General features: G+C 36.1%; 1 protein-coding gene across 3 annotated transcripts in view; it reads right to left on the bottom strand.

Moving 5' to 3' along the window:
* Positions 1-233: 233 nt before the first annotated feature.
* The window catches only part of LOC128182012 (uncharacterized), a 58356-nt gene continuing 43059 nt past the window's right edge, over positions 234-15530 (bottom strand). The window contains exons 55-98 of one of the 3 annotated variants that reach the window (XM_052850601.1): positions 14642-14775; positions 14447-14552; positions 14172-14326; positions 13927-13953; positions 13656-13765; positions 13187-13245; positions 12937-13082; positions 12712-12849; positions 12483-12600; positions 12217-12365; positions 12061-12087; positions 11818-11927; positions 11348-11406; positions 11098-11243; positions 10873-11010; positions 10645-10762; positions 10378-10526; positions 10179-10205; positions 9933-10042; positions 9462-9520; positions 9212-9357; positions 8981-9118; positions 8752-8869; positions 8485-8633; positions 8327-8353; positions 8081-8190; positions 7610-7668; positions 7360-7505; positions 7135-7272; positions 6907-7024; positions 6640-6788; positions 6482-6508; positions 6236-6345; positions 5765-5823; positions 5515-5660; positions 5290-5427; positions 5062-5179; positions 4795-4943; positions 4586-4612; positions 4340-4449; positions 3869-3927; positions 3619-3764; positions 1248-1385; positions 234-1000 (exon numbers count right to left, since the gene is read on the bottom strand). In XM_052850601.1, the coding sequence (XP_052706561.1) occupies positions 966-1000; positions 1248-1385; positions 3619-3764; positions 3869-3927; positions 4340-4449; positions 4586-4612; positions 4795-4943; positions 5062-5179; positions 5290-5427; positions 5515-5660; positions 5765-5823; positions 6236-6345; positions 6482-6508; positions 6640-6788; positions 6907-7024; positions 7135-7272; positions 7360-7505; positions 7610-7668; positions 8081-8190; positions 8327-8353; positions 8485-8633; positions 8752-8869; positions 8981-9118; positions 9212-9357; positions 9462-9520; positions 9933-10042; positions 10179-10205; positions 10378-10526; positions 10645-10762; positions 10873-11010; positions 11098-11243; positions 11348-11406; positions 11818-11927; positions 12061-12087; positions 12217-12365; positions 12483-12600; positions 12712-12849; positions 12937-13082; positions 13187-13245; positions 13656-13765; positions 13927-13953; positions 14172-14326; positions 14447-14552; positions 14642-14775 (4645 nt within the window). In that variant the 3' untranslated portion in view covers positions 234-965. The remainder of the gene's footprint in view (positions 1001-1247; positions 1386-3618; positions 3765-3868; positions 3928-4339; positions 4450-4585; positions 4613-4794; positions 4944-5061; positions 5180-5289; positions 5428-5514; positions 5661-5764; positions 5824-6235; positions 6346-6481; positions 6509-6639; positions 6789-6906; positions 7025-7134; positions 7273-7359; positions 7506-7609; positions 7669-8080; positions 8191-8326; positions 8354-8484; positions 8634-8751; positions 8870-8980; positions 9119-9211; positions 9358-9461; positions 9521-9932; positions 10043-10178; positions 10206-10377; positions 10527-10644; positions 10763-10872; positions 11011-11097; positions 11244-11347; positions 11407-11817; positions 11928-12060; positions 12088-12216; positions 12366-12482; positions 12601-12711; positions 12850-12936; positions 13083-13186; positions 13246-13655; positions 13766-13926; positions 13954-14171; positions 14327-14446; positions 14553-14641; positions 14776-15530) is intronic. The other 2 variants (XM_052850602.1, XM_052850603.1) reach the window with 2 other exon arrangements.

Raw genomic sequence — 15530 nt, 5'->3', positions numbered from 1 at the left:
TGAGTAACAACAAAAGCTCCTGCAGGATTCGAACTCGGGATGTACGGATCACAAGTCGGACACTTTATCCACTCTGCTATGGAGTAAGTTACATGTTTCAGTCCATAAAATCCTTTTAATAAAACGAAATGTCGTTTCGATCAGCGGTCAACCATTTTGTGATGATGTGTTATTCGACCTTAAAGAGGGAACCCAGATTGACAGTTGTTACAGTGCTTTAATATCGCAAAACATAGTGGAATATATTTTTAATAAAATAAGTTTTATTGAAATACATGGCATTCACAAGTGTATTTATAGTATATTGGCAAATACATAGTTATAAAATGGCGAACAATAAAAGTAGCACATATATTTATGGATATTGATAAACATTATATTTACATTGAATATGAAGAGTAAAACCACCGTGTAAGTGCCCAAACATTCAAGTTCCAAAAGTTTGTTTTCGCCCGCAAAAACAAACAACAACAAAAATACAAATATCAGAACACTCTAAACAAAACAATACAAAAAAAACTCCAAACTATTATAATAAACATGTAATTAAAAATGTATACATACATGAAACAAGCTATACTTATATCAATTGAAACTCAATGCTTGGGGAACCCCATAGCAAATGATATATTGATGAAACTTTTATTAGTTTACTCTGTAAAGTTTAAGGGAAAAAAGGATATTTCCAAAGGATAAATAAATACTAAGATCAGAATGTTATAATTTCTGTTCATATTCATAACACATAAAAAAACATAAATGATTTTTATTTTATTATTTTCTGCTGATCAAAAGTAAATTAATAAAAAATGAACAAATTAATCTGAAAACGCTACACAGTGTACTGTATTATGATATTCCCTAATGAATATTTCAATTTTGAATGTTTTGTGTTTTTAGCATTGGTTTTTGATACAAATCGTACAAGAATTTAACAATGTCTAGGATTTGTCCATAAATAGTATTTACTGTCTTGGCGTGGTTGTCATTTCTTCTGAATCTAAAAGAAAAAATGGATAAAAGAATTCGACGAATAACATATATCTATTCTCTATGGATACCAAAATTCATTTTATTCAAAATTTAATGAACTGAAATTTAGCATATATAATGCGTGTACATTTAACGGATGATATTTTTGAACAAGTTTCTCTGGTTCATATCATATTAAAATAACAGTAGTTTACGAAGTTTTAGGAACAGAACAGTGTACATTAAGCGTACACATAAACATTTAATGACATTACCTGCTTCTTGGCACGTGTGCCCACACCCGTTGAAGCAACATTTCTGATTAACTGTACAGTCGGAGTCCATCTGACATTCCTCTGAGCATATAGCACTAGAATTTCTATCGGGAACAGGACACATTCCACCCTTTAGTTCTGTCAACGAAAACAACACAATCACAACTTTCATATTGCATACATTTGCCAATCTCTTACAAAATAAAACAAGAGGCCCATGGGCCACATCGCTCACCTGAGGAACAATAGGTATGATAAAGTCAGCTTAATGGAGTCATAATACAAGCAATTGGACAATATACAATAATACATGTAGATCTTGTATAAATAAAATCCATTTTTACCCTTGGAACTCGGATAGCCCTGATTGCTGCCAATATTTACAAGAGCAGACTTTAGTCACCGCTTCTGCACATATATAGGGACTCAGCGTTACGCAGGCATGAATGACCGCACACCTACGCAACTCAACAGGTACCAACGTTAACGCAAGCAGGGATTACCGCTCACTTGCGCCAACAGCTCAACCTAACGCAAGCAGGGAGTGCCACACACGCGCTAGAGAGGCCAGAACACCAGCAGGGATGACCATACACTAATGCTCCGCCGCAACCACCACCAATACAAGCACGTATGGCCGCACACTTGTATTAATGGGATACATGGCAGGAATGACCGCACACTCTGTATCGTAGGTTAGAAAACACGAAGATTAAACAGAGCACACACTCAATCTATCCGTAACTGTTCAAGTTTAACCCCAAACAGACGCTCATCGTAATGCAATGGACACTGTCCCTATATATGTGCCGGCCTAAAATAATTCATAGTATCTAAAAATTGGAAATCAAAAATAAACAAACTAATCCTGCCTTACCCAGAACTACTTATGCAGAACAACTTATATACATTGAATATTTATTATTGTATAAAAATAATCATCACAATAATTGGTTAACAGTGGATGCATTAATTAAAATAATCAAAAATCAATAAATCAAGGGCAATAACTCAATACAGTAATACAAAAAGATTCTAATGAAAAAATAGCTGCCTGCTTCAATTTTATAGTCATATCACATGTTGAGTATTGCAGTTCTCAAAAAGATCCTTTACAATTGTTTATACATGTATATGGGATATTTAGCTACATCAAACTCTGAACCTTCTTGTGAGGCCGAAGAATTGTCCTGGAGCCAAAGTCTTTAACAATTATAAAGAATTATCTTGCTGATAATTTCTGAGAAGAAGATTTTTAAAGATTTACTTTATATATTCCTATGTAAAATTTTAACACCCCCCCCCCAATGTGGCCTCACCCTACCCCCAGGGATCATGATTTTCACAACTTTGAATCTACACTACATGAGGATACTTCCACACAAGTTTCAGCTTTCCTGGCTGATTAGTTTCTGAGAAGAAGATTTTTAAAGATTTACTCTATATTTTCCTATGTAAAACTTCGACCCCCCATTGTGGTCCCACCCTACCCAGGGGGTCATGAATTTCACAACTTTGAATCTACACTACCTGAGGATGCTTCCACACAAGTTTCAGCTTTCCTGGCCGATTAGTTTCTGAGAAGAAGATTTTTAAAGATTTACTCAATATATTCCTATGTAAAACTTCGACCCCAATTGTGGCCCCACCCTACCCCCGGGGGTCATGAATTTCACAACTTTCAATCTTCACTACATGAGAATGCTTCCACAAAAGTTTTAGCTTTCCTGGCTGTTTAGTTTCTAAGAAGAAGAATTTTAAATATTTACTCTATATATTCCTATGTAAAACTTCGACCCCCCATTGTGGCCCCACCCTACCCCCCGGGGTCATGAATTTCACAACTTCGAATCTACACTACCTGAGGATGCTTCCACACAAGTTTCAGCTGTCCTGGCTGTTTAGTTTCTGAGAGGATTTTTAAAGATTTACTCAATATATTCCTATGTAAAACTTCGACCCCCCATTGTGGCCCCACCCTACCCCCGGGGGTCATGAATTTCATAACTTTGAATCTACACTACCTGAGGATGCTTCCACATAAGTTTCAGCTTTTCTGGCTTTCTGGTTCTTGAGAAGAAGATTTTTGAAAATTTCTCGAAATTTTTCATTAATTTCTAATTATCTCCCCTTGAAAATGGGTGTGGCCCTTAATTTTCACAACTTTGAATCCCCTTTGTCTAAGGATGATTTGTGCCAAGTTTGGTTGAAATTGGCCTTGTAGTTCTTGAGAAGATGTTGAAAATGTGAAAAGTTTACGGACAGACGGACGGACAGACGGACAGACGGACGACAGACAAAATGTGATCAGAATAGCTCACTTGAGCTTTCAGCTCAGGTGAGCTAAAAAGAAATGAAATATTTTCTGTACCCCCTCTGAACATGAAGTAGTCGTCCACTGGAAGCAAATGAACCAGGCCCGTTTTTGTGGCGTTTCGAACAGCGTCGATGGCGTCAGTAATGGAAATCAAGAGACTATCATATTTAAACTCCATATCTGCATACACACTTCCATTCCTATCAAAACAAATTGGATTCATGTAAAACTCTTTCACAAAACAAGCAGGGTAATAACAACATGCGTAAAAATGTAGAACAGTTGGCACCACTACATATATTACCTGAAATTAGTTACATTCAAGCCAAGGAATCCTGGATAGTGCCCAAAGACGGTAGTAAACTGAAGCAGACAAAGAAGAAAATTAAAAAATAACAGCGGCTTGCATTCAAAAACGTCTAAGGAAAATGGAAATGCCACTGACACTAAACAAATACATGAATCCGCAGATATTTACATATTTGAAAAAGAAGAGGGTATCCCATTTTCAAATAATCATTTTGAAAACTGACATGTGAATATGCATCAAATCGTCCTTGCAATAATCTTTCTTTCAGTCTCCAAAACCATAAATCTTAGACCTATGTTTTTGGAATATTCCAGTCTACTGAACACGTCCCATTTTTGCCTTTTTATAGTTTACCAGAAATGGTCAACATTAAAGCCGATATAAAATATCCACATACATGCAACATAACTATTCCTTAGAATTTGCTAGAACGCCATCGCTTAAACATATAACTCTGGTACATACATTTGTCACGATGGTGTGATTCCAACTCCTGAACATCGCTGATCTGTGATCAGATAATTCTTCAGTCCAGAGCACTGATGCCAGTCGAATGGTGAAGGCTGCTCTCTTGACTACAAATAAAATCAATTCATGAGTTAGATGTTGTAAACCTTACTTGATATATTTCTGACTTTCAACTGTAACCAAAGAGGCCCTAGGTTTTGCAACTCCATTTATAATTTGAAAACTACTTGACTTTTCACATACCCATTCTATCTTTCGATGTGTTGAGGCCTGAAAAGAACAAACATTTCCGAGTTAGGGAATGTTTCAGACGGTCCGGACGATTCAGAAACGTGTATGATGGACTCAAAAAATATTCAATTAGAAGAACGTCAAAACATAAATCAATATATATATATATATATATATATATATATATATATATATATATATATATATATATATATACTCACAAGCCACAGGATCATACAGAACATTCAGCTCCGCTTTAAGATTTGGACCCAAAGCTTTCATAGCTCGTTCAATCTGATCAGATGAACACTTTGCCCCTGTTTCCTTTGTAAGACTTTTCAAGATGCACATGGTGAAGTTGTGTATTACTCTGTAAAGAAAAGACACATCCGGAATAAGCATTTTCTATACAAAATAAAAACAGTTTGGAAATTGTTAGATATTCTTTAATGTTCCTCTTTGAAAAGAAAATGGTCGTGGCGACCAACCTGCAGAACGATCGCGAGTCTGGGGCTGTCGTCAAGTTCATGCCATATATTTTCAGACATTCTTCTCCTTTCTTTTCCAAGTATTCCATATCCTCACAAGGATCCTTTTTGGAGTACACTAATCAAGAAATCAATCAATTGGTGTACATTACGGTAACATCGAAGAGAAGTAGACCACTTCTCCATCCTCTTTTTCAACAAATACACAACTAGATGATTCGATTTTACCTGCTTCTTGGCACGTGTGCCCACACCCGTTGAAGCAACATTTCTGAGTTCCTGTACAGTTAGAGTCCATGTGACACTCCTCCAAGCATATAGCACTAGAATTTCTCTCGGGAACAGGACACATTCCACCCTTTAGTTCTGTAAACAAAATTATAACAATTGCCACTTTCATATTGCATACTAATCTCTTACAAAATAAAAAAAGAAATGAAATGTTTTCTGTACCCCCTCTGAACATGAAGTAGTCGTCCACTGGAAGCAAATGAATCAGGCCCGTTTTCGTGGCGTTTCGAACAGCGTCCATGGCGTCAGTAATGGAAATCAAGAAACTATCATATTTAAACTCCATATCAGCATAAACACTTCCACTCCTGTCAAAACAAATTGAGCTCAAGTAAAAATCTTTCACAAAACAAGCAGGGTAATAACAACATGCGTAAAAATTAAGATCAGTTGTCACCAACTCATATATTACCTGAAATTAGTTACGCTCAAGCCAAGGAATCCTGGATAATGACCAAACACGCTGGTAAACTGAAGCAGACAAAGAAGAAAATTCAAAAATAACAGCGGTTTACATTCAAAAAAGACTAGGGAAAATGGAAATGCCACTGACACTAAACAAATACATGAATCCGCCGCTATTTACATATTTGAAAAAGAAGAGGGTATCCCCTTTTCAAATAATCATTTTGAAAACTGACATGTGAATATGCATCAAATCGTCCTTGCAATAATCTTTCTTTCAGTCTCCAGAACCATAAATCTTAGACCTATGTTTTTGGAATATTCCAGTCAACTGAACACGTCCCATTTTTGCCTGTTTATGATTTATCAGAAATGGTTAACATAAAAGCCGATATAAATTTTTCACATACATGCAACATAACTACTCCTTGGCATTTGTTAGAACGCCACCGCTTAAACATATAACTCTGGTACATACATTTGACACGATGGTGTGATTCCAACTCCTGTACATCGCTGATCTGTGATCAGATAATTCTTCAGTCCAGAGCACTGATGCCAGTCGAATGGTGAAGGCTGCTCTCTTCACTATAAATGAAATTAATTCATGAGTAAGATGTTGTAAACCTTACTTGATATATATCGGACATTCAACTATAACCCAATAGGCACTAGGTTTTGCAACTCCATTTATCATTTGAAAACTACTTGACTCTTCACATACCCATTCTATCTTTCGATGTGTTGAGGCCTGAAAAGAACAAACATTTCCGAGTTAGGGAATGTTCAGACGGTCTGGACGATTCAGAAACGTGTATGATGGACTCAAAAAATATTCAATTAGAAGAACGTCAAATCATAAATCAATATATATATACTCACAAGCAACAGGATCATACGGAACATTCAGCTCCGCTTTAAGATTTGGACCCAAAGCTTTCATAGCTCGTTCAATCTGATCAGATGAACACTTTGCCCCTGTTTCCTTTGTAAGACTTTTCAAGATGCACATGGTGAAGTTGTGTATTACTCTGTAAAGAAAAGACACATCCGGAATAAGCATTTTCTATACAAAATAAAAACAGTTTGGAAATTGTTAGATATTCTTTAATGTTCCTCTTTGAAAAGAAAATGGTCGTGGCGACCAACCTGCAGAACGATCGCGAGTCTGGGGCTGTCGTCAAGTTCATGCCATATATTTTCAGACATTCTTCTCCTTTCTTTTCCAAGTATTCCATATCCTCACAAGGATCCTTTTTGGAGTACACTAATCAAGAAATCAATCAATTGGTGTACATTACGGTAACATCGAAGAGAAGTAGACCACTTCTCCATCCTCTTTTTCAACAAATACACAACTAGATGATTCGATTTTACCTGCTTCTTGGCACGTGTGCCCACACCCGTTGAAGCAACATTTCTGAGTTCCTGTACAGTTAGAGTCCATGTGACACTCCTCCAAGCATATAGCACTAGAATTTCTCTCGGGAACAGGACACATTCCACCCTTTAGTTCTGTAAACAAAATTATAACAATTGCCACTTTCATATTGCATACTAATCTCTTACAAAATAAAAAAAGAAATGAAATGTTTTCTGTACCCCCTCTGAACATGAAGTAGTCGTCCACTGGAAGCAAATGAATCAGGCCCGTTTTCGTGGCGTTTTGAACAGCGTCCATGGCGTCAGTAATGGAAATCAAGAAACTATCATATTTAAACTCCATATCAGCATAAACACTTCCACTCCTGTCAAAACAAATTGAGCTCAAGTAAAAATCTTTCACAAAACAAGCAGGGTAATAACAACATGCGTAAAAATTAAGATCAGTTGTCACCAACTCATATATTACCTGAAATTAGTTACGCTCAAGCCAAGGAATCCTGGATAATGACCAAACACGCTGGTAAACTGAAGCAGACAAAGAAGAAAATTCAAAAATAACAGCGGTTTGCATTCAAAAAAGACTAGGGAAAATGGAAATGCCACTGACACTAAACAAATACATGAATCCGCCGCTATTTACATATTTGAAAAAGAAGAGGGTATCCCCTTTTCAAATAATCATTTTGAAAACTGACATGTGAATATGCATCAAATCGTCCTTGCAATAATCTTTCTTTCAGTCTCCAGAACCATAAATCTTAGACCTATGTTTTTGGAATATTCCAGTCAACTGAACACGTCCCATTTTTGCCTGTTTATGATTTATCAGAAATGGTTTACATAAAAGCCGATATAAATTTTTCACATACATGCAACATAACTACTCCTTGGCATTTGTTAGAACGCCACCGCTTAAACATATAACTCTGGTACATACATTTGACACGATGGTGTGATTCCAACTCCTGTACATCGCTGATCTGTGATCAGATAATTCTTCAGTCCAGAGCACTGATGCCAGTCGAATGGTGAAGGCTGCTCTCTTCACTATAAATGAAATTAATTCATGAGTAAGATGTTGTAAACCTTACTTGATATATATCGGACATTCAACTATAACCCAATAGGCACTAGGTTTTGCAACTCCATTTATCATTTGAAAACTACTTGACTCTTCACATACCCATTCTATCTTTCGATGTGTTGAGGCCTGAAAAGAACAAACATTTCCGAGTTAGGGAATGTTCAGACGGTCTGGATGATTCAGAAACGTGTATGATGGACTCAAAAAATATTCAATTAGAAGAACGTCAAATCATAAATCAATATATATATACTCACAAGCAACAGGATCATACGGAACATTCAGCTCCGCTTTAAGATTTGGACCCAAAGCTTTCATAGCTCGTTCAATCTGATCAGATGAACACTTTGCCCCTGTTTCCTTTGTAAGACTTTTCAAGATGCACATGGTGAAGTTGTGTATTACTCTGTAAAGAAAAGACACATCCGGAATAAGCATTTTCTATACAAAATAAAAACAGTTTGGAAATCGTTAGATATTCTTTAATGTTCCTCTTTGAAAAGAAAATGGTCGTGGCGACCAACCTGCAGAACGATCGCGAGTCTGGGGCTGTCGTCAAGTTCATGCCATACATTTTCAGACATTCTTCTCCTTTCTTTTCCAAGTATTCCATATCCTCACATGGATCCTTTTTGGAGTACACTTATCAAGAAATCAATCAATTGGTGTACATTAAGGAAACATCGAAGAGAAGATAGACTCTTTCTCCATCCTCTTTTTCAACAAATACACAACTAGATGATTCGATTTTACCTGCTTCTTGGCACGTGTGCCCACACCCGTTGAAGCAACATTTCTGAGTTCCTGTACAGTTAGAGTCCACATGACACTCCTCCAAGCATATAGCACTAGAATTTCTCTCGGGAACAGGACACATTCCATCCTTTAGTTCTGTCAACAAAATTATAAAAATCACCACTTTCATATTGCATACATTTGCCAATCTCTTACAAAATAAAAAAAGAAATGGAATATTTTCTGTACCCCCTCTGAACATGAAGTAGTCGTCCACTGGAAGCAAATGAACCAGGCCCGTTTTTGTGGCGTTTCGAACAGCGTCGATGGCGTCAGTAATGGAAATCAAGAGACTATCATATTTAAACTCCATATCTGCATACACACTTCCATTCCTATCAAAACAAATTGGAAACATGTAAAACTCTTGCACCAAACAAGCAGGTTAATAACAGCATGCGTAAAAATGTAGAACAGTTGGCACCACTACATATATTACCTGAAATTAGTTACATTCAAGCTAAGGAATCCTGGATAGTGCCCAAAGACGGTAGTAAACTGAAGCAGAAAAAGAAGAAAATTAAAAAATAACAGCGGCTTGCATTCAAAAACGTCTAGGGAAAATGGAAATGCCACTGACACTAAACAAATACATGAATCCGCCGCTATTTACATATTTGAAAAAGAAGAGGGTATCCCATTTTCAAATAATCATTTTGAAAACTGACATGTGAATATGCATCAAATCGTCCTTGCAATAATCTTTCTTTCAGTCTCCAAAACCATAAATCTTAGACCTATGTTTTTGGAATATTCCAGTCTACTGAACACGTCCCATTTTTGCCTTTTTATAGTTTACCAGAAATGGTCAACATTAAAGCCGATATAAAATATCCACATACATGCAACATAACTATTCCTTAGAATTTGCTAGAACGCCATCGCTTAAACATATAACTCTGGTACATACATTTGTCACGATGGTGTGATTCCAACTCCTGAACATCGCTGATCTGTGATCAGATAATTCTTCAGTCCAGAGCACTGATGCCAGTCGAATGGTGAAGGCTGCTCTCTTGACTACAAATGAAATCAATTCATGAGTTAGATGTTGTAAACCTTACTTGATATATTTCTGACTTTCAACTGTAACCAAAGAGGCCCTAGGTTTTGCAACTCCATTTATAATTTGAAAACTATTTGACTTTTCACATACCCATTTTATCTTTCGATGGGTTGAGGCCTGAAAAGAACAAACATTTCCGAGTTAGGGAATGTTTCAGACGGTCCGGACAATTCAGAAACGTGTATGATGGACTCAAAAAATATTCAATTAGAAGAACGTCAAAACATAAATCAATATATATATATATATATATATATATATATATATATATATATATATATATACTCACAAGCCACAGGGTCATACGGAACATTCAGCTCCGCTTTAAGATTTGGACCCAAAGCTTTCATAGCTCGTTCAATCTGATCAGATGAACACTTTGCCCCTGTTTCCTTTGTAAGACTTTTCAAGATGCACATGGTGAAGTTGTGTATTACTCTGTAAAGAAAAGACACATCCGGAATAAGCATTTTCTATACAAAATAAAAACAGTTTGGAAATTGTTAGATATTCTTTAATGTTCCTCTTTGAAAAGAAAATGGTCGTGGCGACCAACCTGCAGAACGATCGCGAGTCTGGGGCTGTCGTCAAGTTCATGCCATATATTTTCAGACATTCTTCTCCTTTCTTTTCCAAGTATTCCATATCCTCACAAGGATCCTTTTTGGAGTACACTAATCAAGAAATCAATCAATTGGTGTACATTACGGTAACATCGAAGAGAAGTAGACCACTTCTCCATCCTCTTTTTCAACAAATACACAACTAGATGGTTCGATTTTACCTGCTTCTTGGCACGTGTGCCCACACCCGTTGAAGCAACATTTCTGAGTTCCTGTACAGTTAGAGTCCATGTGACACTCCTCCAAGCATATAGCACTAGAATTTCTCTCGGGAACAGGACACATTCCACCCTTTAGTTCTGTAAACAAAATTATAACAATTGCCACTTTCATATTGCATACTAATCTCTTACAAAATAAAAAAAGAAATGGAATGTTTTCTGTACCCCCTCTGAACATGAAGTAGTCGTCCACTGGAAGCAAATGAATCAGGCCCGTTTTCGTGGCGTTTCGAACAGCGTCCATGGCGTCAGTAATGGAAATCAAGAAACTATCATATTTAAACTCCATATCAGCATAAACACTTCCACTCCTGTCAAAACAAATTGAGCTCAAGTAAAAATCTTTCACAAAACAAGCAGGGTAATAACAGCATGCGTAAAAATGTAGAACAGTTGTCACCAACTCATATATTACCTGAAATTAGTTACGCTCAAGCCGAGGAATCCTGGATAATGACCAAACACGCTGGTAAACTGAAGCAGACAAAGAAGAACATAAAAAATAACAGCGGTTTGCATTCAAAAAAGTCTAGGGAAAATGGAAATGCCACTGACACTAAACAAATACATGAATCCGCCGCTATTTACATATTTGAAAAAGAAGAGGGTATCCCCTTTTCAAATAATCATTTTGAAAACTGACATGTGAATATGCATCAAATCGTCCTTGCAATTATCTTTCTTTCAGTCTCCAGAACCATAAATCTTAGACCTATGTTTTTGGAATATTCCAGTCAACTGAACACGTCCCATTTTTGCCTTTTTATGATTTATCAGAAAAGGTTAACATAAAAGCCGATATAAATTTTTCACATACATGCAACATAACTACTCCTTGGCATTTGTTAGAACGCCACCGCTTAAATATATAACTCTGGTACATACATTTGACACGATGGTGTGATTCCAACTCCTGTACATCGCTGATCTGTGATCAGATAATTCTTCAGTCCAGAGCACTGATGCCAGTCGAATGGTGAAGGCTGCTCTCTTCACTATAAATGAAATTAATTCATGAGTAAGATGTAAACCTTACTTGATATATATCGGACATTCAACTGTAACCCAATAGGCACTAGGTTTTGCAACTCCATTTATCATTTGAAAACTACTTGACTCTTCACTTACCCATTCTATCTTTCGATGTGTTGAGGCCTGAAAAGAACAAACATTTCCGAGTTAGGGAATGTTCAGACGGTCTGGACGATTCAGAAACGTCTGTGATGGACCCAAAAAATATTCAATTAGTAGAACGTCAAAACATAAATCAATATATATACTCACAAGCCACAGGGTCATACGGAACATTCAGCTCCGCTTTAAGATTAGGACCAAAAGCTTTCATAGCTCGTTCAATCTGATCAGATGAACACTTTGCCCCTGTTTCCTTTGTAAGACTTTTCAAGATGCACATGGTGAAGTTGTGTATTACTCTGTAAAGAAAAGACACATCCGGAATAAGCATTTTCTACACAAAATAAAACAAATTGGAAATCGTTAGATATTCTTTAATGTTCCTCTTTGAAAAGAAAATAGTCGTGGCGACCAACCTGCAGAACGATCGCGAGTCTGGGGCTGTCGTCAAGTTCATGCCATATATTTTCAGACATTCTTCTCCTTTCTTTTCCAAGTATTCCATATCCTCACAAGGATCCTTTTTGGGGTACACTAATCAAGAAATCAATCAATTGGTGTACATTACGGTAACATCGAAGAGAAGATGGACTCTTTCTCCATCCTCTTTTTCAACAAATACACAACTAGATGATTCGATTTTACCTGTTTCTTGGCACGTGTGCCCACACCCGTTGAAGCAACATTTCTGAGTTCCTGTACAGTTAGAGTCCATGTGACACTCCTCCAAGCATATAGCACTAGAATTTCTCTCGGGAACAGGACACATACCATCCTTTAGTTCTGTAAACAAAATTATAACAATTGCCACTTTCATATTGCATACTAATCTCTTACAAAATAAAAAAAGAAATGAAATGTTTTCTGTACCCCCTCTGAACATGAAGTAGTCGTCCACTGGAAGCAAATGAATCAGGCCCGTTTTCGTGGCGTTTCGAACAGCGTCCATGGCGTCAGTAATGGAAATCAAGAAACTATCATATTTAAACTCCATATCAGCATAAACACTTCCACTCCTGTCAAAACAAATTGAGCTCAAGTAAAAATCTTTCACAAAACAAGCAGGGTAATAACAGCATGCGTAAAAATTAAGATCAGTTGTCACCAACTCATATATTACCTGAAATTAGTTACGCTCAAGCCGAGGAATCCTGGATAATGACCAAAGACGGTAGTAAACTGAAGCAGACAAAGAAGAACATAATAAATAACAGCGGTTTGCATTCAAAAAAGTGTTGGGGGAATGGAAATGCCACTGACACTAAACAAATACATCAATTCGCTGCTATTAACATATTTGAAAAAGAAGAGGGTATCCCCTTTTCAAATAATCATTTTGAAAACTGACATGTGAATATGCATCAAATCGTCCTTGCAATAATCTTTCTTTCAGTCTCTAGAACCATAAATCTTAGACCTATGTTTTTGGAATATTCCAGTCTACTGAACACGTCCCATATTTGCCTTTTATGATTTACCAGAAATGATCAACATTAAAGCCGATATAAAATATCCACATACATGCAACATAACTACTCCTTGGCATTTGTTAGAACGCCACCGCTTAAATATATAACTCTGGTACATACATTTGACACGATGGTGTGATTCCAACTCCTGTACATAGCTGATCTGTGATCAGATAATTCTTCAGTCCAGAGCACTGATGCCAGTCGAATGGTGAAGGCTGCTCTCTTGACTACAAATGAAATCAATTCATGAGTTAGATGTTGTAAACCTTACTTGATTTATATCGAAAATTATGTTCTGACAAATTTGGCACTCTTTTTTTTATGTTCAATCCGTTTACATTTTGAAAACCATTTGACCATACATGTATCTGTCCAGTTCTTTACATACCTGTTGTTCTTTGTGAAACATTGAAGCCTGCAACCAACCAAAATTTTGAGTTATAAAATTTTTAGGACAATTGATTGCATTTATTGATATTTAATGATACGATCGATGCTTTTTCCTTATTCAATATTTTGATATACATAATTCGTAATAGAATTTAATATTTGCTACTTTACTCCTTTATTTTATTCATTATTGGAAAAAGTTTTGAAATAATTCTTCTCTTGAGTACCATGTATTCAACATACCTGATAAACACGTAGAAATCGTTTGACTTTGGCCAGGAAATTTGTCCTCATAAAAGGAAGTTGCATTCAACAGGATTTTATTAACAGATGGTTCTGAACAACTGAAGTAGACTTCTCTGGTAGCATTGTATGCGCATTCCATAAACTGCGTAGCACTGAAAAATAAAGAATGATATTAACCAGAAAGGAGATAAATTTCCATCATTTGTCTAGCAGGTATGAATTTTTTTTTAATTATTTGAATTTTTACATGAAAGTTATCTATTGATACTTACACAGTGCAGAAGTAAGGGATAGCATAAAAGTATTGAAAACATCTTCCATAAACTTGGAGGACAACAGCGTCTTCATCTTCACAAAAAGGCTTTGTGTGTTGCGAAACTGAAATAAAGGATTGATTTATCTATTATTGTTGCTTCTCAGTTCAATTTAATGATTCATGAATTGGGTAAAGGTTTAAATACACATACCTATACATTTATTGTCATAAGGGGTATTCGTTAGATTTGCAAACTCCAAATAAAAACTGATCAACTGTTGTACATCACCAGCTCGACAGTTCGGTAAACTTTTTTCAACACATTTGATGGAATGTTCGTATAATCTGTTGGAGAGAGATAAAACATAAAAATAAACTAGACACGATCTCGTTGCGAGCAACGAGGAGGTCTTCCGTGCGATTGTTTGAAGGTTATATGACCTTGACTTTGATATTTGGCGATTTTTTGAAGGTTATATGACATGGACTTTGATATTTGACCTTTTATCTCCTTATCGGGGCAACAACAAAATTTTCTGATGTTTGAATATTGTCATGAACATCATTCTTAGCATTTTTATTCTATATTGATTTTCAAAATGATGCTTTTTAAAATATTTGTTCTGTTTGAGATATGTTATCAAAGTTTTGGACTTTTGGCCCCTTAAAACCCCTTTAAAACCCTAATTACGGAACACATAATAAAATAATTATAATTTATTGTTAAATAAATGTGAGATGAACATTATTGCTTCATAAACATGTAACAAAATATTTTTCAGTAAAGTGCTATATAAACAGACTTCAGAGCCTTTATAGCCCCTAAAAATAAAAGGATAGGTTTTTTGATATTAAACATATTTTCTTCAACAAGTGTTTAGAAATTCGTTGCCGTTTTTTAGTTATTATGTAAAGACCGTTTTAGGGGCGAACCCCTTATCTCCTTATTGGGGCCATATGACAAAATTTCGATGGTTGAATATTGACACGCGTTTCATTCTAAGCATTTATTATTCAATATTGCTTTTCAAAATATTTCTCAGTAAAGTGCTATGGAAGAAAGACTTTAAAACCCTTTTGACCCCTAATTTGAGGGACCA

This window comes from Crassostrea angulata, chromosome 4, assembly GCF_025612915.1.
Source record: "Crassostrea angulata isolate pt1a10 chromosome 4, ASM2561291v2, whole genome shotgun sequence".
Classification (NCBI taxonomy): domain Eukaryota; kingdom Metazoa; phylum Mollusca; class Bivalvia; order Ostreida; family Ostreidae; genus Magallana; species Magallana angulata.
Note: the sequence above shows the minus strand (reverse complement) of the source record. Positions and strands in the feature narration are given on the sequence as shown.